We start from the raw sequence: 23,915 nt of genomic DNA, 5'->3' as shown, positions 1-23,915 counted from the left end.
CAAAAAATAAGCCCTAGAAGGATTTCTATGCATTTGTTAAATATAAGTCCTACCCCGGTAATAAGACCTAGTGATGGGCGTGGCTATGCAGTGTATCTGCATACCCATGCCATGCATTTTGGCACAGAGAATAAGACATCCCCCGAAAATAAGCCCTAGTGTGTCTTCTTGAGAAAAAATAAATATAAGACAGTATCTTATTTTCAGGGAAACACAGTAGTTAAGGCCCATCAACACAATGCTTAGAAAATATGATGATCATCTCATCATCTTCAAATGGCTTGCCACCTTGTGGTCTTTGAGAAATAGTTAACATTGTCCTTGGTTTGCAAAAATAACATGCCTTAGTTTTTGTTGTTGTTGTCATCTATTTGTTTGTTTTTTTCTTAGGTGAGGAATCTAGACATCCATAATTCATGAAAAGTACCTGGTAATCATCTTAAAAGCTAAGCATAACTTTGAGAACATTTACTTTAGATCATGTGGATTCAAAGTTAACAATTAAATGTCCTTCCCCTCAAGAAGCCTCAGAACCATCAGGAGAGTTAGTCACCTTACTGCTTAAAGCAACTGCACACAAAGTACATCAATGCATCGTTTGGTCTTGTGTTCATTCATGACCAGTGCTAAGTTCTTTCTCAGATTTTTGAATTAGATTCAAATGATTCAGAGAATATTGGAATTCCTTGATTTCTCATTGTGTAGGAACAACTAGTTGTAACATGATTATATCAGCAGTTACAAATACAGTATAGGAAAAGAACATATTCCATGTAATAAAATTTACATTCAAGTATGAAATACATTTATTTAATTCATCTTTCAATTTCCATATAGTTCTAATCAAAGTGTTCTTCACATAGTTATATTCAACTTTACTGTGTAAATTAGATATCATGATTAAAAATCTTTAAATTCTATCTAGTATACCTTTTCTATCAAAGATGTTGGTTTCCAAGACTTAAAATTATGAGAATTAAAACCACTAGTCATTGTCTTTCATTAAGAAGACCAGTGAGGAGGCTACTTACCATGTATTATTAGCCCCTATTATTTGTTAATTAGGACATAGCTCAATTTCCTTCACTTATTGAAAATAAGAATGACTAACCAAAAATATTTTTAAATATTATAAATAATTTCATAAATAATCCCATTAAATGCTGATCATCATATTATTTACCTTATATAGATGAATCTCTTGGACATCCAATACTACATTTTAGAAATGCGAAGTTGTATACAGGAGACTTTAAAAAGTTTCTTTAATTTACTTGGTATTATAATCACTAATCACTAACTATAGAAACACATGTGACTTTTGAATTGCGTCGCCTGTGGTAAAGTCCAATTTCTGCTTATGCCATTCTATCCCTTTCAGGAGTGGTCACGCCTATATAAACAGCCTTAGTTCCTGCCATTCTTTCAAACCTTATGTACCAGCCCTACTGAAATAGTTGCATTTCTCCTAATGTGCCATAGTTCATAGCTCTGCCTGAACATGAAGTTTCCTCTGCTGAAAATACATACTCTCCTGCCTAAGTGAAAAGCTCCTGTTGATTTTTTAAGACTCAGCCCACATGTCATCTCCTATTGAAGTATTCTCTGAATTTCCTAAATAGATCTGAGTACTTACTGCATTTGTGCACTCTACCACAAACATTCTCTATTACTATAGTCCCAGCACTGTATTATTGCTCTATCTTTCTGTCTCCTCTACTAGACTCTTCAAAGAAAGGCAGCATGACATATTCATCCTCACATTTCCCGTGTTGAGCACAGTGTGTGCCAGATAGCAGGTATTCAGAATATTTATTGACTGAATAAAGAATGAATGAATGTGTCTTATTTTATGAATTAGTCATGTATTTACAATAATACATTTATAATAACTCAGGTAAGCAATAATTGAAAAGTAAACTTAATTATAAAACCAAAAAAATGTAAAATTCAATTAACTCTTGCTTTCTGTCACTCGACGTTTCTAATCCATCAAAATTTCTGGTGTAGTTAATGATATTTAAGTGATGCACTGAGGAACCTGAAGGAGGTTACTGAGGAGGTAATACTTAGGCAACCACTTTTAGGAAGCACAGTCAAGCAAAATTATAAAATGTGGCAACAACTAGGTTTTAAATCCCATTATGAGTACCAGAATCGATATAGGTCTACTGATGTTAATGACACAAACTAATATTATACATTTTTCTATATTTTACTTCTAGGTATTGTATCTATTTATTTATTCATTCAGCCAACAAATGTTTTTGAATGCTTGCTCACTTTGGGGGACTAGACTCAATATAAACACAGAATGAAAATCTCAATGGATATGTTAAGCTCCCAAGATCCTAGTCTTCTTGGAGCTGACATTCTAGGGACCGAACAAGTAAACCCATAATTACTCAAATAATCATCTAACTACACTGTGATAATTTTACATATGAAACAATACTAAGTCTCATTCATGTACTTAGCAAGACTAATCTATTTGTGATTAAAAGCTCTGAAAGAAGTTGGGAGATGAATGTTTATTACTAAATCAAAGAGTATAGCTACTTATTTTAATTCAAGTTGCAAAAAGCCTACAGGATTTAATTACTTTTTTCCACAATTTGAAATAATTGTCATGAAAGAGGAGAAATTACAATCGATACCACAGAAATCATCAGAAACTACCACAAGCAATTATACACTGAAAAATTAGAAAACTTAGAGAAGATGAAACAAATTCTGGAAATATAAAAATTACCAAGGCTTAATGGTAAAGAAACAGTAAATTCAAACAGAACAATGCTAGTAAAAAGATTAAGCAAGTAACCAAAACTCTCTACTAAAAGCCTAAGATCAGATGGCTTCACAGGTGAATGCTACTAAACATTTAAGAATTCATAGTAATTCTTTTCAAACTCTTCCAAAGAATTGCAAAGGAGGGAACACTTCCAAGCCCATTTATTCAGGTCAGCATTACCTGGACACCAAAGCTGAACAAAGACAGCACAAGAGAAGAAAAGAACGGGCCAAAGTCCCTGCTGAAGATGGAAGCAAAAATCTTCAGCAGAATAACAGCAAACCAAATCTAATAGCATATTAAAAAACTCATACACCAGGACCCGTGGGACTTACTCCTGGGAGGCAAGAATAGTTAAACATAAACAAATAAAGATGACATGTCATATTAAGAGAATAAAAGGAAAGAATGACATAATCCTATCAATAGATGTCAAAAATATATATGGGACAAAACTCAATATTCTTTTATTATTAAAAACTCTCAACAAATTACTTATACAGGGAATTTACCTTAACATAATAAAATCGGTATATGAAAAGTTTACAGCCCTCATTATACTGAATGGTGAAAAACAATAAGCTTCTCCTCTAAGATCAGGAACAAAGCAAGGATGTCTACTTTTACTACTTTTATTCAACACAGTCTTATAAGTCCCAGCCAGAGCAATTGGATAAGAAATAGAAATAAAAGGCGTCCACATCAGAAAGGAAGAGGTAAAATGTTTATAGTTTACTGTAAACTATTTACAGTTGATATAATTTTATCTGAGAAAACTCTATAGAATCCACAGAACGACACTAAGATGTGTCTCCTCCTAGGTAAAAATGGCCATTATCAAAAATTAAGACCAAAAATCACAGATGTCCGCAAGGATGTGGAGAAAGGGAAAGTCTCATACATTGTTGGTGGGAATGTTAATTAGTCCGGCTATATGGAAAGAAAAATATGAAGCTTCCTCAAAAAACTATAAATAGAACTATCACATGATCCAGCTGTCCTCATGTTGGGTATACAGCCGAAAGAAAGGACATCAGTACACTGAAGAGACACATGCACGCCCATGTTTACTGCGGCACTGTCCACAATAGCCTAGACGGGGGTCACCTAAGTGCCCCTCAAGGGATGAAGAAATTACGGTGTATATACCCAAAGGAAAATTATTCAGCCATAAAAAGTGAAATGCTGTCATTTGCAGCAAAATGAATGGAATTAGAGAACATTGTTAAGTGAAAAGAGCTTAACACAAATATTCATAGAAACCCAAATATTACACACTTTCCCTCACAGACCGGAGCTAAAAAAGTTGATCTTTGGAAGGTAGAGAGTGAAATGATGGTGACCAGAGCCAGGGAAGGGTATGGGGGAGGTGGCAACAAAGAGGGGTTGATTAATAGATAAAAAAAAATAACGTTAGCTGGGGGAGATGCCTGTGGCTCAAGGAGTAGGGCATCAGCCCCATATGCCAGGGGTGGTGAGTTCGAACCCAGCCCCAGCCAAAAGCTGCAAAAAAATAAAATAAATAAATAAAAATTAAAAAATAAATAAAGTTAGCTGGAACAAATAAAACATAATGCTCAATATAAGAATGGTGATTATAGTTATCAATAATTTACTAAATATTTCACAATAGTTAGAAGATAGTTTTAGAATATTACCAGCACAAAGAAATGACAAATGATTGAGGTGATGGGTATCTCAGTTATCCTGATTTGACCATTATGTATTCTATGCATGTACTGAAATATCACGTGCACCCCAGATATACATACGGTCACTAATGATTCATAAAATAATTCAAAAGGACTGTATAGAAAAACATTCAACTAATAGAGGAATCGGTAAAGTTATAGGATACAAAATAAGCATATTAAAATAAATTGTATGGCCAGGTATGGTGGCCTATGCCTGTAAGCCTAGTACTTTAGGAGGCCAAGGTGGGTCGATCCACCTGAGCTCAGGAGTTCCAGACCAGCCCGTGCAAAAGCAAGACTCTGTCTCGAAAAACTAGCCAGGAGTTGTGGCAGATGACTGTAGTCCCAGCTACTCTGGAGCCTGGGGCAAGAGGATCACCTGAGCCCAAGAGTTTGAGGTTGCTGTGAGCTATGACAGTAGAGGGAGACAAAGTGAGACTCTATTTAGATAGATAGATAGATAGATAGATAGATAGATAGATGGATAGATAGTGTTTCCATATAAGAATGAACTATTCTAAAGGAAATTAAGGAAATAATCTCATTTACAAAGGACAAAAAAGAATAAAATACTCCAGAGTAAACAAATACTACATGATTCCATTTACATGACATATTTAAAATAGTTAATCTCCTAGAAACAGTGTAAAATGGTGGTTGCTAGGGATGGGGAGGAGGGAAAATGAAAAGGTTTCAAATCAATAGACATGAAATCTCAGTTACTCAGTATTAAGAAGTTCTAAAGATCTGCTTTATAACATAGGGCTTATAATTAATATCATATTGCACACTTAAAAATGGTGTCAGGAGGATATTTTTACTACTATAGAAGGCTAAATACTTGTAAATTCTAGTGAAATCATTAAAGCTTTACCTATATAATTTGTAATTAAAGTGGTACTTCTAAAATTTAAAAAGACTGAAACTTTCCTTTGAAAAATTGGCATAATTTCCATATTCATGAAAATAAGTACTCAAAAATTAACATAACTTATTCTGAAGTTTCCCATATGCCACATTATATTAGTTTTACCTGTATATTCAAGATGAAATCCTGCAGCAGAAACACTGATGTCTGATTGAAAATTTAGATATAGATTATTAGATGTACTATTCAAAAGATGAGGTATGGTTGTTCCTGAAATGATAATTGAGAAGGCAGATCAATGATCACAGAATAGACATTACTGTAAAACTAAGTAAGTTAATGACTACTCAGTTGACAGATTACCAGTAAAGTTATATATTAATCAAAGTGTTCTTCAAATAAAATTTTTAAATACAAATATTTCTCCCATAATCCTCTTTTATTTTACTGTTCCTATCCCCAAGGAGACAGGTCTTTGAGATGACTTTAGATTGTTCCCTAAAAATAGGCAGAAGCAAAGAGAGCTAGTGAAAGTCGAACTGGTAAATTTGACATCACCTGAAATGTTTTCAATTTTATGTGAATTCATGTATTTCATGTGTGAGCTAAAAATAAACTTAACTTTAAAATTTGCATGTGATTTTTATGGTATCATTAACTTAAGACTTTGCATGGATCAGACAATATAATAATTTAATTCACTTTAATAATGAATTAAAGATAGTTTATTCTATACTAAGTCAAGTACTTTAATTTTGTTTGTTTGTTTGTTTATACTCTGAGAGCAATGCTGGTGGTTGGTTTTCAAAAAAAAAAAAATGAAAGAAAGAAAAGACTCAGTTATAAAGTATTGTTAGCCTTGTCCCTCAGCAACTAAATTATAATGATATTTTTCTGAACTTCTGAGGGAAATCAAGTTTACTTTACTTAGTTATTGAGTTTGAAAATATCAAATATTTGCTTCAACCAATTACATCTTGATTGATATTTAGCAAATAGTTTAACATCTTTAATATTCCAATTCTAGCAGTTTGAAATGGCAAATTCTATGTTTTAAGATATTGTTCCATAAGCATCTGAGTTGATAGCATTGCAAACATCTCGATAAGTAACTTGGTACTTTACACTTGTTTATAACTGTGTGGATCTTACCCCAACGTCTTTTGTGAAATAACAGGATGAATTTATTACTGAATATAGTTTCGTGGAGTTTTTTTGTTTGTTTGTTTGTTTTAGTTCACTTTTTGTCAGGGGTGTGCTCACTATAACCACTTGAAGAGAGGGGTAAACAGAAACTCAAGGTCAACCTTTTGAGGTTGGTTCTCAACCTTCCTAATTTTGTGACCCTTTAATACAGTTCCTCATGTTGTGGTGACCCCCAACCTTAAAATTATTTTCGTTGCTACTTCATAACTGTAATTTTGCGACTTTTATGAATCATAATGTAAATATGTGATATGCAGGATGTATTTTCATTGTTACAAAGGGGTCACGACCCACAGGTTGAGAACCGCTGTGAGAATCCTAGCGATTAAGATCTCTGGCTCTGGAGTCACACCAGCTGGGTCCCAGTCTCACTCTAGCATTAGTTGTACAATTCAGAGAAATTAATACCCCTGAGCTTCAATCACCTACCAGGATTGCTACAAAGATTCAATGAGGAAATTTATGACCAAACTGGCACAGAGCTAGCATTCAGTACTCAAAAACTGTAATGTATCACTTTATCATTGTTACACAAGTATGATTACTACAAAAGTATTACATATAATTTACCTTAAATAAAAATGTATTCAAAATTTTATTGTAATTTTCTAAGAAAGATTTCTATCTAAATATCATTCCAGCTCTAGGTATGTCTTTCATTTCCTCATTGGCAATTCTGAATAATTGGTTATCAGATTCTATTTTAAAAGCTCTTAAAAGCATAACGTCATTCAAATGTATTTCGCTATGTATGAAATGTACAAGTTAATAGTTTAGTTACGTTTGTATTTCTAGAGCTTGAAAGGCATAACAGTTAAAATTAACAAAGCAAGACTCATCTTTTCAATTTCTGTTTGCTGAAAGATTATTGTATAAAGTACCTTTAAAACCTAAAATCTAACCATCTTAAAAAATAAGTCAATATCTTGCATAAAAATCATAACATTTTATTTTGTATTTCCTTCTAGTCTAGATACATAGATATATATTAATGTTATACGATTTTATTCATTTCATACAAGTACTATTGTATTCTCCTTATTCCTCCTGAGTAGTACCTGGTAGGATCTGCCATGTTGATGCACAGTCTCTATGATTATTTGAATGACTGCATAGCATTCAATTAAGTACTTATAATTAGGAGGCACAGTCTAATATTTATTATTGCTCATCATCTTTAAGGAAAAAGGACACATATGTTTTGGAACTACAACCCAGCTGAAAATATTACCACTAACTTAAAAGCATGAAAAAATAACTACCCATATATAGTAAGAGTAAGGTTTTAAATAGCAATTTTGACAATACCTTTTAAAGCCTTCCAAACATCTAACCTTATAGTTTACTTCATTGTGTACAGTTTGTAAAAAGCAAATTCAAACCACTCAATCTGAGTTTTAGGTAAGTCTTTAGAAAAACATTTTACCTTTCTGACAATATCTGAATTTTAATTAAGTTCGTCTCTCTTAGTTACCTGAATAGCTTCCAAGTCTCGGAGCATTATTGTCTCCCCCATCGTAAAAATCCAGAGAATCCCAATTATGTTCTGTGGCAAAGCTAACAACCTGCACCTGTGAAGTAATAGTTACTGTTAAGAATACACATTTCCACAAGTCCCCTTTGCAAAAGAGAGCGCAAATCCTGGATCTCATCTGTGTGGGCCTTAAAAGAAGGATTTTTTGATTTTCAACAGAACTTATCTTTGCCGTTACGGTACTGGCTTGTGTGAACTGGTTTTTACAAGAAAAGCCTTGTAGAGTGCCTAGCCCTGGCAGGGCTCACCGTGGGTATGACAAGTAGAATGTCTGTTACTATCTCAGAACATTCTCTTTATTGAAAGCCTTGCGTTAATCTAATGAGTCACTGGCAAGAATCTCAATCTGTGTTCCAGACCATTGGTTGCCTTTTATATTGTGGAGTTAGATTCTTGTCACTGATGGAGTTTTCTCATTTGTGTTTAGCTATTAGGACATAACCAGACTTGTGGTCCACAAGCATAGAGGGCATTAGAATATACATTTTTAAACTACATTTATTCCTGGATGCATGGCATTGTTCCTTTCCTTCCATAAACTTTATTCAAATTCTTCTCTTCCGTTTATTAAAAGCTGTTCTACATTATCCCTGGTGCTCATTTGAATAGGTTGTTGGTATAGATAAGCAAACATACTTTGTAATTAATTCAAATGCATCTTTTAAAAATTGCTTCTGGCTCGGCGCCTATAGCTCAACCGGCTAAGGCGCCAGCCACGTACACCTAAGGTGGCGGGTTCGAGTCCCCAGCCCGGACCCGCCAAACAACAATGACGGCTGCAACCAAAAAATGGCCAGGCGTTGTGGCGGGCGCCTGTGGTCCCAGCTACTTGGGAGGCGGAGGCAGGAGACTCGCTTGAGCCCGGGAGTTGGAGGTTGCTGTGATCTGTAATGCCATGGCACTCTACCCAGGGGGACAGCTTGAGGCTCTGTCTCAAAAAAAAAAATAAAATAAAATAAAAAAATAAAAATAAAAATTGCTTCTATGAGTTCAGTTATAATAACAAAAGCACCCAGAAGGTCCCTGAAGTTAAAAAGGAAAACTCTGGGGTTTGGTTCTTCCCGTCTATTAAATTTTATTTAAAGAAGGAGGCATGTGCCACTTTGCTGCACATCACTGGGCCCAGCTTGAGTTCTGCAAGAACCCAGCGACCCTCACGATGTGGATATTATCTATTTTGCTTTTTGTTTATTAACCATTTTATAGTTTTGGAGGAGACAAAGGAATACTTTTATTAAAATAAAGTAATTTTAATGTTAGCTAGAGTCTTTTATAAATACAGACAACACACTCATTCGCCACTTAACAATTTCATTCATCAAAAATTCCTTATTTGCAAAATAGTCCATCATTATTCTTCCATGTAAATGAATGCTGGTGCCTCTTTTCTAGGGGTGAGAACCACATGGCGATAGATACCCTGCCTGTGTGACTGGCACTGGACCCAATGGCACTGCTCCAGGACAGGAAGAAGACCAGAATGAAAGCTGTATGCCTGTAAAATAAATGGCACCTCCTTAAACAATAAGCCCTTCTTCATATTCGAATTTTCCTTTCCTTCAATTCAAGGGAAGAAAAGATTGCCTTCAGCCAAAAAATTTAAAAAAAAAAAAAAGATTCATGCAAGAATTGACATTTGGACTATACTTAAGATACTGAGTTTTTCACTAAATGAAATTACTGAGTATGTGAAAATGTAGAGAAGTCAATCTATGAGCTAGATTTAGTGAACCATTAGTAATCCAATTTAGCAACAGTGGAGGGTACTATATACGAGGAAATATACATGCAAAGTTAGAGAAAGCATTGAAAAGTTAGGAAGGGTAGAGTTTAGTAGATAACTACAACAGATCTGAGAGTTCCTGAGTTAGCAAATTCCTGGCTCCCTCCACTCACTGGCATGTATCTAGGCAAGCTGTTAATTTCTGTGTGCCTCATATTAATTACACAAATATCTGTAACAAGATTATCTAAATGTACTTGGATTCTACCTAACAAATGCAAACAAGGCAACCCGATTGTCTGTACCCTCATATTAACTTGAAATAACAATAGTTCATAGATTTATTGTAAAAATTAAATTAGTTAATATGGATAAAGAACTTAGTATACTGCCCAGCATGTAAGGATTCAGGACTCAACAAATCTTGGCTATAGGGAGGGAGAGAGAAAGACCCAATAAAATCTAAACACTGATATAATAATTAAGCAGTCTAAGTTACAATTATACCTCCAGTTTTCCACTGGAGGTTTTAGAAGTGGGAGAAAGAACATAATCAGGACTGTGTTCTAAGATGACACAGCATTGAGTGAAGAAAATAAAAGTGAAAAGGCGATTTCTATGTTGATTACAGTCACATTTCAATGTTTATTGAATAGAGAAGCAACAAAAAGTCACACCAGGTTAGAGATAGGAATAGTAGGAAGAGGGACCCAGATGTCATATGTGTTAAGTAGGGTATGTTACTGAATTTTGTGTGATTTGAATAAGGGAGGAAATGAGTAGGAATTTTTAAGAGTATTTTATGTTTTTTTCTGAGCTATTGGGATCAGAAGGGTAACAAGAACAAAAATGTAGTATCTCCAGTAAAACACGTTACCCAGATGGAAGGAAGACATCTGTTAATTCTTAATGCTTATTTATAGTAGGCTAAACTATGACTCCCAACACATCAGGCCCTTATCTTACATGGTGAAGGGTCTTTCAGATGTGACTAGTTGAAGGACCTTGAGATACAAGATTAGAAGCAGAGGAAGACTTGATACGCACAGAAGAGAAGGGAATGTGACCACAGAGGCCAAAATTGTAGTGATGTGGCCAGAAGCCAAGGAATGACTACAACTACAGGAAGATGAAAAAAGCAAGCCAAGGATTCTTTAGAACCTGGAAGGTGGGAAGAGAGAATCCATCAGCATCTTGACTTTAGTGCAGCAGAACTGATTTTCGACTTCTGGTCTCCAGTATTGTGACAGAACATTTTGTTGTGGTGGTAGTTTGCAGCTATAAAGTTTATGGTAACCTATCACAGCAGCCACAGACATCTAACATAATTTGCCAGTAGGATTCTGAGTAAATTGTGAACGTAGTTTGGCATAATAAAAAGATAAAGGGAATAGAAGCTCAAGAACCCAGTATAACAGAAAGCCAAGTGAGAGCCAATTGAAGATTTAAAAAGAGGTAGTTCTTGACTCAGAAGCATTCAGAAAAACTTTGCAGTCAATGAAATGGTCCATCAAGGCACTAAGATAGCTTTATGATCTAATGAACTCTCATCATTAGAAGCAGGCATCTAACATACATTTGTTCAAATTCTATTGTATTTTATTTGAAACAGGTGAATTCACTCTGATCATGCTATAAATTGACACAGTTATGTAACCAACACTTTTTCTCGTGGCTTATTACATAGGGATTGCCCTTTTCTTAACAGCTATCATTGTTATTAAATGTACAACTATCATTGTTACTGTTAAATGTAGCCCCTTTGGAATTCTCTCTCTAATAAATAAGATGAATATACTCTTCTCTACATATTATTAATCTAAAAATTGGTTAATTTGTTGAATTTCTTTTCAAAGAATGCTCAGTCATTTTAAATTATGGCAATATTTTCATTATCCCAGGGTTACTTTTCTTCTTTCCACCAATGACTATTCCATTTCATCTCATAGATGATTTACTGAATATTCATATAAGTCTTCATCTACACACTTACTCAGCCCAACAGGGTAAAATCAATTAAATATGGCTTTAATCTTGGTGGAACAGATAGGTTCTTTTCTTTTCTTTTCTTTTTTGAGACAGAGCTTCAAGCTGTCCCCCTCAGTAGAGTGCTGTAGCATCACAGCTCACAGCAATCTCCAACTCCTGGGCTTTAGTGATTCTCTTGCCTCAGTCTCCCAAGTAGCTGGGACTACAGGTACTACTACAACACCTGGCTATTTTGGGGTTGTAGTTGTCATTGTTGTTTGGCAGGCCTGGGCTGGATTCAAACTTGCCAACTCTGGTATATGTGACTGGTACCTTAGCTGCCTGAGCTACAGGTGCCGAGCCTAGCCAGATAATTTTAAGGTAAGCCTCATGTGTATCTGTGCATGTGTGTGTGTATATGTGTGTTTTTATAAGTTCCTATGATTCAGTGGTATGTCTAAAATTAGAGCCCTTATAGCTAATTAAAAAAAAAAAATGTACTTGGTAGTCCATTAGAATTAAAATTAAAAGTCCAATAACATACAAAATAAATTGTTAAGTGCTCTGCCAAATTCAAATTTTGTTTTTTAAAATATAATCATTAAACAAAGTACTTCCTCCATGAACGAGGGAAACATTTTATAGTGTAATTGATATGTGTTTACTTTTGAATAGTGTTTGCCTGGGACAAGTTTTTCTGCAGACATCTTACTAATTCATCACGCCTGTTAACTCTCTAGTCAAAATTCCACTCCTCAGAACAGTATTAATTGATTCCTTCTAAACATATTTAGTGAGTGTACATTTTCAGGCACTGCGCTGTGTATACTACCAGATGCTGTGCTAGCTGCCAGAATAGACCTGGTGCTGCCCTGATGAGCTCACAGATAATTAGGTAGCAACACTAAGATGTGATGGGTGTCATGATACAGAAATTACAGGGCACTTTGGGAACATCCGACAAGGGAACTTGACTTTGTCTTAAGCTCATAGAAAGTCTTCCACAGAAAATATATTTGAGACAGAAATGATGAGTAAGAATAATTCAAATGAAAGGAAACCATGGAAAATGTTGCAGCAGAGGGAACAACATGAACAAAGATCCAGAGGATGGAGAAAGCCAGGTTTTTTAAAAGAAGTTAAATAGTGTGGATAGAATAGTCAACAAACAAAAGTAGAGCATGAAGGTATGATTAATTGTGTCGGGGAGGGAAGGAGGTTAGAGACCACTGAGGTATTTATTAGTAGCAAGAAACTGATATTAGATTTTTAATTTTGAGGGGTTACTCCATTTGTCCTATGGAAAATAACTTAGAGGAGAATGAGGACTTGCGACAGGGATTATTACCACTTGATTTGGGGTGGTACAAGTGTGAATGGAGATACACAGACTTGTTTGGGAGATTTGCACAAGGGAACCCTGAAACATTTCACTCTGCAGGGTTTCGGTTAGAGAAAAATCAAGATGTCTTCCTTGCATAACTTAATGGATGAGAGGGTCCTTCTGAGGCAGACAACAGTGGGAAAGATTTATAATTTTAAAAAAAAATTATAGTCAGTTTTAGACAGGTTATATTTGGCATGTCTGCGAGAAGTTTTGTTGAAAAAAGCCCAGTTGGATATAGGATGTACAGCTTAGGTGAGAAGTCTGAGTTAGTTATTTATGTTTGAAAATCATCATTTATTCAGCTCTTCATTAAAAAAAAAAAAAATCCGCTTGTCTCTTATGTCCTGGGCAGGAAGTACATAACAGTAGCCAAAGGTGTGGAAACAGATGAGGAAGTATAAAGAAGGGGAGAGGGAGGGGAAGGATGGGAGGAGGGAGGGTCATGGGTGGGTCCACACCTACAGTGCATCTTACTAGGGTACATGTGAAATTCACTAAGTGTAGAATATAAGTGTTTTAACACAATAACTAAGAAAATGCCACGAAGGCTATGTTAACCAGTTTGATGAAAATATTTCAAATGGTATATAAAACCAGCACATTGTACCCCATGGTTGCATTAATGTACACAGCGATGATTTAATAAAAAAAAAAAAAAGATGAGCAAAGGCCACAGAGTTTCATAAACTCTAATGTTTGAATAACGAGTTGAACCAGAAGAGGAAACCGTACAGGAGATGTAGACACAAGTGATGGATGCTGAAAAGAAAAATAAAAAGCAAAGCCCAAGGACATATTGGTGTCATAGGTGCTAAAGAGGGGAAAGGTGCTTTAGGAGGAAAGAATCAAAAGGATAGAGAGCTGATAAGATGACAAGAAGGTGAGCAATGCCAGGGGTTTAACCACACAGAGTCTTCACGCTGAGAGGCTTGCTGAGAGCCTGAATGCTGAAGCCACAGTGCAGTGGGTCAAAAATAAAGGATGATAACTAAAGAAAACAAGCCAGGGTTTTTATTTTAAGGTGAGAGAGAAATGAATATATTACAATATATAGATTCTTTATAGGACAACCTTCAGAAACTTACAATCAGATGATGTGGTTAAAGTTCTGTGAAGTTTCTAAAGACGTCTCATTGCACATCCTCTGTACATCTTGGAACAAGGACAATTCTGCTATCCTTGTTATTATACCAAAATAGGATTGGTTAGTTATCTTCAAGTGTTACAAACTGGCCAAAACTTATAGCTACCCAGAAGGTAAACTTGGATCTGTAGTGTCTGGATGTCCCTATAACTCTAAAATGTACATGTTTCATGTTTCCTTCTTAGTTTAATAGCCTATTTTATTTCTGACATTTGTCAAATAATTTTAAATTTTCTGAATCATTATAAATTCAAGAAGCTGATTATTTTTACTACAGATGCTATGGAATTACAGTTTTAACATGTGGTATCTTGCCTGGTTTCTCACAATTCTGACACGTCTCAAGTTTCTAAAGGAAAATCTTATGAATCGATTGGAGAAATAATCAATTTATTTGTAATGAATGGTAGACAACGTGATATAATTACCTTCCATAGAGTTTATATTGACTCAGCAATAAAATGCCATCAATTCATCCAGAAACAATCTCTTTGTAAAACAGAGGAACTGGTCAAGCTATTCCAAAAACACAATGGGCCCAAAATAACATGATAGACACTGCTGATTGCCTATGAAAAACTATCCCTCTTCCTCAATAATAGGGACCTGGTTTAGTGTGATCAAAGGAGAAATGAGTACATCAGAGGAGACTGAGATCCTTGCTTATTCAAGGCACTCCATAACGTTTTACTGGAGTCAAATCACAGTAAATCCTGGGCTATTGCTCTGTGTATGCTTTAGAAATAAAGATGATTGCAATTTTCGCCAATAAGATGGGGATAAGTCTGCTGGCAGGTTTCTTGAAGTTTTATTGAAAGGGTAATTGACAGGAACATTCCATTTTGGCTATTGGCTGTTGCTATGTAAGGCTCTTATGCCAAGAGCTGAGCGGCCACCTCAACAGCATATAAAAGGAGGTCCACTGGCTAAAGCCAGTGAGCTGAGCACGGCAGGGGAGAGAAGGACGTAACTGGGGTCACCTAACTGAACTTCTGAAGTAAACAACCCTTGAATCCTTTTACTTCAGGATTCTATGTCATGTTGGGGCAACAAAGTTTTTGCATTGCTTAGGCCATTCTAAATAGAATTATGTTACTTGCGTGAGAAAAAATTACTAATAAATATCTTTCTATTAATTTAAACCATGCATGTCAGTTGAAACCACTTAGAAATATAGTCGCTATACATTTAGAAATAGTATTCATTCTGTCATCTATGATAAGATTAACTTCAAATGTGTAATATGAAGAAGAAAAATGTAAATATTCTTACTTGAATGCCAGCTCCCTCTGGCACTGTGATCTTCCAGACACAATTCAAATTGTTGTCGTAGGGCTCAGGGTACCCAGGAGACAAAATAGTCCCTTTGCGCTTAGTTAAAATTCCACCACAGGGCACTAAAAGGAAAGCAGTCCGGGAGAGAGGGAGTTAACTCTAACACAAAGGCTGAAAGTAAGAAAAAAAAAGGTCGGAGATAATATCTAAGACAGATACTAGACTTGCCAACCAAGTTAAATCATACTACTTTTTAAAACTCATAGGAACCATGAAAATTAAGTATTTCTATACCATGAAAACTTCTAAGAAGTGATTTGATAACATTGATGGACGACCGTCCAAATGGCATATCTAAAATCAAAGTACAATTAACTCTCTAACTGCATTTAATTTGTATTATATTTGTATATGTAGAAAAGTGCACTGACCAAATCTGCTTTTAAAATGGCTTGTTTCTGTACCAGGTTTGCATTACAGTAGTATTTGAAAATGTTTGCTACTTTCTCCTTTGCACATCCACTGAGGAGTAACAGCACCCTCAGAGGAGGAATGGGGATGTCGATGGCAACTGTTGTAATAACATTTATATACAGCCTCCTCACTTCCTGTATTTTAACTCAGTTCATCTGATGAGATAAGACTATTTCCCCCATTTTACATCTGAGGAAATAAAAGGGAGACATTAAGAAATTGTTTTGTCCAAGATCACATCATAAGAGACAATGCTGGGATTTAAATCCTGGCCGATTTGCAGCCAAAGTCCCTGTTCTTAGATATAATGAAGATCCTTGATAGGGTTCCAGTCTGGTTACTTCCACTGAAATTATTATGAGAATGAATAAGTATGTAGACCTACTCTAAATAAAGGCTTTTATCATTTTTAGATCTGAAAGTAAAATTCTCATACCACTAATACTCTCAGCTTGATTCTGGGCATAAGCTCACAACTATTAAATACTGTATGACTTTGGGCATGTTCCTTAAACCTTCTGAAATAGGGATACTTTCTCTGTGTAATGGTAATGCTGTATCAAGAGTATAATATACAGAACAAGAGCAAGGGTACTATTTGGAACATTGTAAAGAGTCAACAAACCGTATCTCCTTTTGCTACAGTTATTGCTATTTTAGGTACCAGTGGTACTGTGGTCTTTAGGCCTTTGTCCTACTCTGGTTATAAGGGTGAGCTAGAAAGACATAGCTTTTGTAATAACAACAACAACAATAATAATAATAGTAAACATAAATTACAGTTTTCACTTCTCAAGCCAAATGGAAAAACCTAGGATCATTATTCAAAAAGGCTGTTTCAAAATGATGAAAAATAACATGATAAGATATCCTTAAAGAAAGCCATTCAGTTGTATTTTCCTATAACTATATTTTTGAGAATACAGAAATTAAGTTTGACTTAGAAAGAATTTAGGCCATTTAAAAAGAAAACCAACAGTTTTGCATGATGTAAAAATATCACACAAGGTGTAGAGGAAGAAATGTAAACCAAATTCCACCTCTGAAATAGCAGGGGAAGTGTGTGAGGAGGGACCCATCCACATATGAAGGAAAAGTTTACAGACGCTCTCCCCTCCTCCTCCCGGCCACTGCCGTGCCTCCTCCTCACTCTTTTTTCTGTCACTTCTTTAATCACATCAGTGGCTCTCTGTGGCTTGTGTATTGTCCATATACCATATTCTCAAATGACTGTCAAAACGGTCTTTCTAAAGACCGTTATATCTGGTGTTACTAATCTCCTGAAACTCCTTCAATAATCTCCCCATTACCTGAACACTACAAATAAACAGAATAAACCGTATTAGCCTCCAACTTCAGCATTGTACATAACTGTATTGCCCAGTAATTTGTCATTCCAATCACCCATTTTAGCCCAGGCCACTAAACTAATCTGCTCTGTTCCTGCTGTCACTAGGTCTGTCCCCTCTCCCCTGGCTAACACCTGCCCATTGTGAACCCTCGGTGTGGATGGTGTGGGCAGAACTGCTGCAACCGTTCTCACCTCCCTCGCTGTGAAGTGCCTCACAGCTTTCTGTAGCATTTTTCTCCTATACAACTTTGTCCCATTGTGCTTACAAATTCTTTTTACAATTTGTCTCTTCCAGTAGACTCAAGTCTGAGAAGATGAGAGAATCGCTTTTCTGCTTGGAACTCTGTTTAACTGTGGTAAGAAGATTCTAACTCTTCTACTATTTACATTCCAGATTCTCCTTCATCCTTCATCGCTGCTACAGTGACAAGCTATTCCCTCTCCCTCCATCCTCTCTTCCTTCCATTCTATCAGAGTTTGTTATCTACACTTTATTGAAATGGCAATGTCAGAATCATCAGAATGTTCTGCTTCCACGATCACTTGATAACCTGCATTTACCCAGCCTATGAGCAGTTATCTCCCACTGTTGGCCACGCCATAGGTCTTGAGCCTTTCTTTGTTTGGGTCTCAGGACAGCACATCCTGCTGGGTTTCACGCATATCACTGTATCCCTGGATGGCCTTCAGATTTTTCTTTCTTTTTCTTTTCATTTTCTTTTGGTAGCTCCTCCTTGTGACATAGTCCCAGGCAATCTTTTCTTTCTAATCACAATCCCTTGTGATAACATCCATTTCCATGTTCTGTGTATACTATGGCAGCTAAATGTTTACCTCTAGCTATGACCAGCCATGACTTCTGCTCTGAGATTGTGCAACAATATGTCTAATAAGTATCTAAATATTGATATGTCCACAAAAATGCTTTTCAATTTTGCCCCAACCACACTTTCTTGTATCTTAGTAATCCTCACCATTTACCCTGTTCTTAGGCCATACACGTAAAACGCATTTTGATTTCTCTTCTTTACACTCAAATTCACATTAATTTTTACATTCAGTCTCTCAGTAAATACTGTCATGCCTACCTTACATATATATCCAAAGCTTACCAATTCTCATCACTTTCACCATGATCTTCCTACTGTCTAGATCACCATTATGTTTCCCTCCACTAAAGCAAAAAGCTTCTAATCAGTCTTAAGCTCCTACTCCACAGCTCCTTCATCTAAGGACAGTGATTTTAAAAGAAGCTAATTAAGATCATATCACTACCTAGCTCAATGAATTCTCACATCACTTAGAGAAAATTCAAACTCCTTGTGCCCTTCAGGGCTCCATGGGGCTTGGTCTCTGGTGTGCCTCTCCACACTCACGTCCTGTCACTCTTTGATATCATTCACCGTGCTCCAGACATCTCCAATTTTTCTTGTGGCAAGTGTCACATGTCAAAAATGCTCTTCTTCTCACAGTTCTGTCCTCACCAAGACTCTACGCATTCCTACCTTTGTTCATTTCATTCCAGTATACAATAGCAGCGTGCTCTGGCTCTCCTAACCCCAGCGCCCTCTCTACTTCAACTACCACTACCCAAAAGAAGAAAAGATCCATTTCTGGTTGTGTTCCGTCTCCTTCTACTGAAATGTAAAATGTAAGGGCAAGGATCTCATAACCTATTCAAAACTATGTCTCTAGCATCTAAAATACTGTCTGCTGCTTAGTAAGCACTTAGAAAATGCTGCTTGTTGAGTAAATTGTTGAGGGGCTGGATATACAACTCAATATCTTGGAGTTAAATTTACCTCTTCATCATTCCTGCATCACATCTCCCTCCGAATAGTTTTCTGAACATAACTATGTTTGTCAAATTCTACTTCCATCATTTTTATTTCTTTTTTTTTACCAACAAAATACATTATAAAAATATTCCCAGATATACCTACCACGTCACATACAGGATGCTTTACAAATGTCACAGGCCCTATGTATTACTTACTCTAACATTTGCATTTATTTTTTAAAAGATACAGGGTAAATTTCTCTGTGATTGGCATTACACAGCATGATATATCAATTAAGAAAATAGGCTTTAGAATCAAGAAGGTTGCTGTCAAATCTAATCCTGCTTTTGTCTCTAAACCATCAGGGTTTTACTATCTGTAAAAGAGAGGGTAAGTCGTGCTCCATACAAATGCTAATACTTGCTGTTTATTATTATACTTAATGACGTTTGGATGGATGAATAAATGAATCAGTGCGTGAGAGTTGAGATCTTGTGTACATTTCTTCATCAACTTCCTTCCCTCTCTAAGAAAAGATAAAATAGACAGGTGTTGCTATGGAGATGATCTAAGTAAAAGTAACACTTTCTGGGTCTCTAAAGGACTTGAAAAAACAGACTCAGATGAAAGTGATGGGATAAGCAGCTAATTAAAGACTTTTTGCCTAAGGGGAGTAGGTGGTGGCTTCAGGGCTTTTCAAAAAAGACCTCCCACTAACTGAAGTACTTATGCCTAAGGCCATATATTGTCAAAGCTATTAGAGGCTGCAGGGGGTTATTTGAATCACAGAACCTCTAAGGGAGGAGAGCCTCAGGGTTTATGAGACTCAAGATTTTAAGAAGTCTGAATTTGGAAGACAGAAACTCAGTTTGAAGCCTAAGTTTTATTTTTCAGTTTTACATTTGCTCCAATATTTTTAAAGTAAAATATTATTGCATTTTCTTGTAATTTACCTAAGAATCCCTAGGCACTGCAGCTCTGTATAAGATTATTAAATATTGCGTAGATGCTATCAAAATTTGTGGATCCTCTAATTTAGTATTTGATCATCTTAACTACAAGCCCAACCCATATATCATAGCTAATGGGGCTGCTTTCTAGTCCACAGCTCAGTTTCAGCATGTCAGTATGTGCAAAATACCTGCACATTTTATTGTACTTTACTGTGACAGGAAAAATTGAAAATGTTGATAGCCATAATAAGAACTGTGACACTGAAACAAGACAATGGAGATAGAAGTCTCTAGGAATGTAGAAAGCAGTATTCTTTTGGTTTCAATTGGGTGCTCACGTGGCTTAGCTGTTAACTGAGCATTCATTGAACTGTGAAGGCAGAGGAAAACAATTGCCTCGTACAAAACCTGCAAATAGACTGTCAAATAGGGGTGACCACAAAGTTCGTGTGCAATTTTAAACTGCACACTACTGTAAATTGCACACGAACTTTATGGCTACCCTGTATTCTATCTAAACTGTAAAGTGAAAATAGAGAATTTGTTCTTTCTCAGAATAAAATTCCCCATATAAGGTGTAAATCTACTGCTTGTGTTTTATCTCCATAGCCCTTCTACAGATCTCAGAAGAGTTTGCCATGTAGATTTATTTGTAGAGGTAACGTGAGCAAAAGCACCACCACGTGGTGGAATGCTGAAATGGAAAATGCATGGACTTTCGACTGGAGAAAAAGCCCGAGTTGTTAGACCCTTAGTAAATATTCAGGCAATGGCCATGATTATTTGCTAAAATCCATTCATTGAACAAATGTTGTTTACTGAACACCTACTGTGTGCCAGGTCTTTTTTGTTTGAGTTTAAAAATAATATAGTGGCAGATGAAAAGAGACTGATAAATTTTAAAGACCAAAAGAGGCAGATGAAGATAGACTGATAAATTTTAAAGACCAAAAACTATGTATGATATGGTGAATAGTAAAGTAAAAGCAGAATAATGGAACAGGGAGTGGTTGGTGACATGAGCTTCAGGATCATCAAGAAAGGTAGTTAGGAGGAGACTTGAATGAAACAACACAGGGAGACAAAAGGTATACAAGGGATACATCCCTAATCAGAGGAACATTCTAGTGCCTTGAAATAGATACTACTTTACACAGATGACAAATGTTGAAAAGGAGCACAAGTTAAGGAGAAGGCTTTGATAACAAACTCAGATAGTTGTATACTTGACTTGTGCATTTGAATTTTTAAGATATCAAGCATTTTTCTTTTCTCAAATATGTTAAGACATGGCCATTTTTATTGAGAACATTTTGAAGCTAAAAATACTTACAGTTAAACATAGACATGCAAACTGTGTTTTCATATGTAAAGATTAGCAGTTGGGCCAAATGGTAAAATCTAAACTCAGCTCTCTTCTGGATGTCAGAATCATCGTCTTTCTGTTCTTGCCTCACACAGATCTACACATCCATTTGTTACTACAGTCAACTTTCTAGATTTACACCTATTCTACATGGAATAATATTTTTTAAAGGGTATAAGGTAATATGTCTTTTTATGTAAGCTTTCCGTATACAGAATAGTAATTCCTGTATGTAATCTTGGCAGGCAATACAAGTCATCTCACACAATTTTCTGTCTCTGGATATATACTTTGAAATTCTCTTAGTCCATTCAGGAAGCTCTGTGTGTAGCAAAATAACACAGACTGGGTGGCCTATAACCAACAGAAATTTATTTCTCACAGTTTTGGAGGCTGGAAAGTCCGAGGTCAAGGCACTGGCAGATTTGATGTCTGCTCAGGGCCTCTGTCCTGGTTCGTAGGCGGCCCTCGTCTCATGTCCTGATAGAAAGGGTGATGATGCCTCTAGGTCACCTGTAACAGGACTTTTATAGCCCCGTTAGTCATCTTTCAAAAGTTCCACTCCCTAATACCATCAACTGATGGTAAATTTCAACAGATAAATTTTTAGGGAACACAAACATTTAGGATCTTAAAGAAACTCACCTCAATTCAGTCTCAAGGTAAAAGCCTAAGATATTTATTCAAGACTAAACTAACCCTCATGCTGAAAACTTAATAAAATTCCCAGCTATGAGGACCTGTTTGAGTTTTATATGATTCTTTACAACTTTTTGCGCATTAATTATGACGTTAACATGATAAATGTAAAATTCATAAATTTTCATTTCAGTTCTTGGCATATGAAGTTTCTTTGAACACAGAATAGATGCTTTTTTTCAATAATTTTTGAAGGTGAGTGACTTACTATATGAATTTCTGTATGTCATCATATCACTGTTTTTACAACAGATGACAATCTTGACAAAATGTCCTAATACATATGAGACTGAGTACAGATGACTACTTTATTTTAGATGCTTTCCATTTTAGAGCATTGATATTTTCTAGCAATACCTTTATAAACAAACCAAAAGTGACACAAACACTATGTAAGTAAAAACTACAGAAATGAGGCAGAAACAGTGACTGAGTCTTGATATTTATGGAAAAATATTTAAAAATCTATTGTGAATAGGAAGAGATTTATTATTATTATTATGTGCCAGTTTTCATTATTAAACTGATTTAAAGCTCTATCTTTTCTAATTTATGCATATTGCATGGCGAATTTTGGCATAGACATGTAGAAATATTTCTTTCAGCTCATGATTCCTTCAGTTTAGAATAGTTTATTTATGACTATTTATAAGAGAACAAAGGCAAATATATATTATAGTTCAGAAGGAAAACACTATCAGTTTTGTCTTTACGAGAGTATGATTACCCAAGGGAAAGATTTGTGTTCTATTAACTCTAGATTTATGCACAAAACAGGAGGAACAGCAAGTCCAATTGATTTATTTCCTACACTTGTTAATTGTCAAAAATTTATTTTAATAGGGTCAGAAATTTCACATGATAAGTTGCATGTAGAAACGTAACCATGAAAGAAATAGCTTATAAATTGGAACATAAAGAAAAGAGGTACTTTATCAATTAGTTTGGGTTTGAAGTTAGAAAAACTTATTTTAAATCCTGCCTCCACTTCTTCTCATACTACGCTATGCCACCCTAGAAAGAAGGATTTCACCTTCCTAAGACAATTTATCTGTGAGTTGTGAGAGTAACTTCTCCATAGGTTTGCTTGAGAATTAAATTAAATATGTATTTAAATTGCTTAGCATGGAATGGAGCTGTCTTAGACTCTTTAGGTCACTACAACAAAGTATCATAGAGTGAGTAATTTATAAACAACAGAAATGTATTTCTGATGGTTCTAGACATTGGGAAGTTTAAGATTGAGGTGTTGAAAGATCTGATGTCTTGTGAAGGATCACTTAATGTTTCCTCACACAATAGAAGGCTGAACAAGAACCCTTGGGTCTCTTTTATCAGGTCAATAATCTCATTCATAGAAGTGGAGCCCTCAAAATCTAATCATCTCCCAAAGGCCACATCTTAGTGCCACAACATGGGGGATTAGGTTTCATCATAAGAATTGCGGGGGTTGGGGGGTATGGGAGGCACACACATTCAGACAACAGCACTGACACAAAACAGGATTATGTAAGTGAGAGACATGTGTCAGAAATTAAGGTTATTTAGCCAAAATAGAAGAAAATTGAAGCATCACTTAACAATCTCCAGTATTATAAGTTATTTATTTGTAGGTGATCTTTCAACAAATAATAGAATAATGAAAGAATAGTTCATATTCCATTTGTTGTAGTGGGAAGAATTAAAATATTTGTTGTAAGA

At 35.6% G+C, this 23,915-nt stretch overlaps 1 protein-coding gene across 2 annotated transcripts in view; it reads right to left on the bottom strand.

The window, feature by feature from the left end:
• Positions 1-23,915, bottom strand: part of CSMD3 (CUB and Sushi multiple domains 3) — a 1,080,374-nt gene that overhangs the window by 135,096 nt on the left and 921,363 nt on the right. For both annotated transcript variants that reach the window (XM_003782396.2, XM_003782397.2), the window contains 3 exons: positions 15,588-15,712; positions 8,034-8,130; positions 5,519-5,623 (listed from right to left, as the gene is read on the bottom strand). In XM_003782396.2, the coding sequence (XP_003782444.1) occupies positions 5,519-5,623; positions 8,034-8,130; positions 15,588-15,712 (327 nt within the window). The remainder of the gene's footprint in view (positions 1-5,518; positions 5,624-8,033; positions 8,131-15,587; positions 15,713-23,915) is intronic.

Source organism: Otolemur garnettii, unplaced genomic scaffold (genome assembly GCF_000181295.1).
Source record: "Otolemur garnettii isolate 467f Iridium unplaced genomic scaffold, OtoGar3 scaffold00004, whole genome shotgun sequence".
Lineage (NCBI taxonomy): Eukaryota > Metazoa > Chordata > Mammalia > Primates > Galagidae > Otolemur > Otolemur garnettii.
Note: the sequence above shows the minus strand (reverse complement) of the source record. Positions and strands in the feature narration are given on the sequence as shown.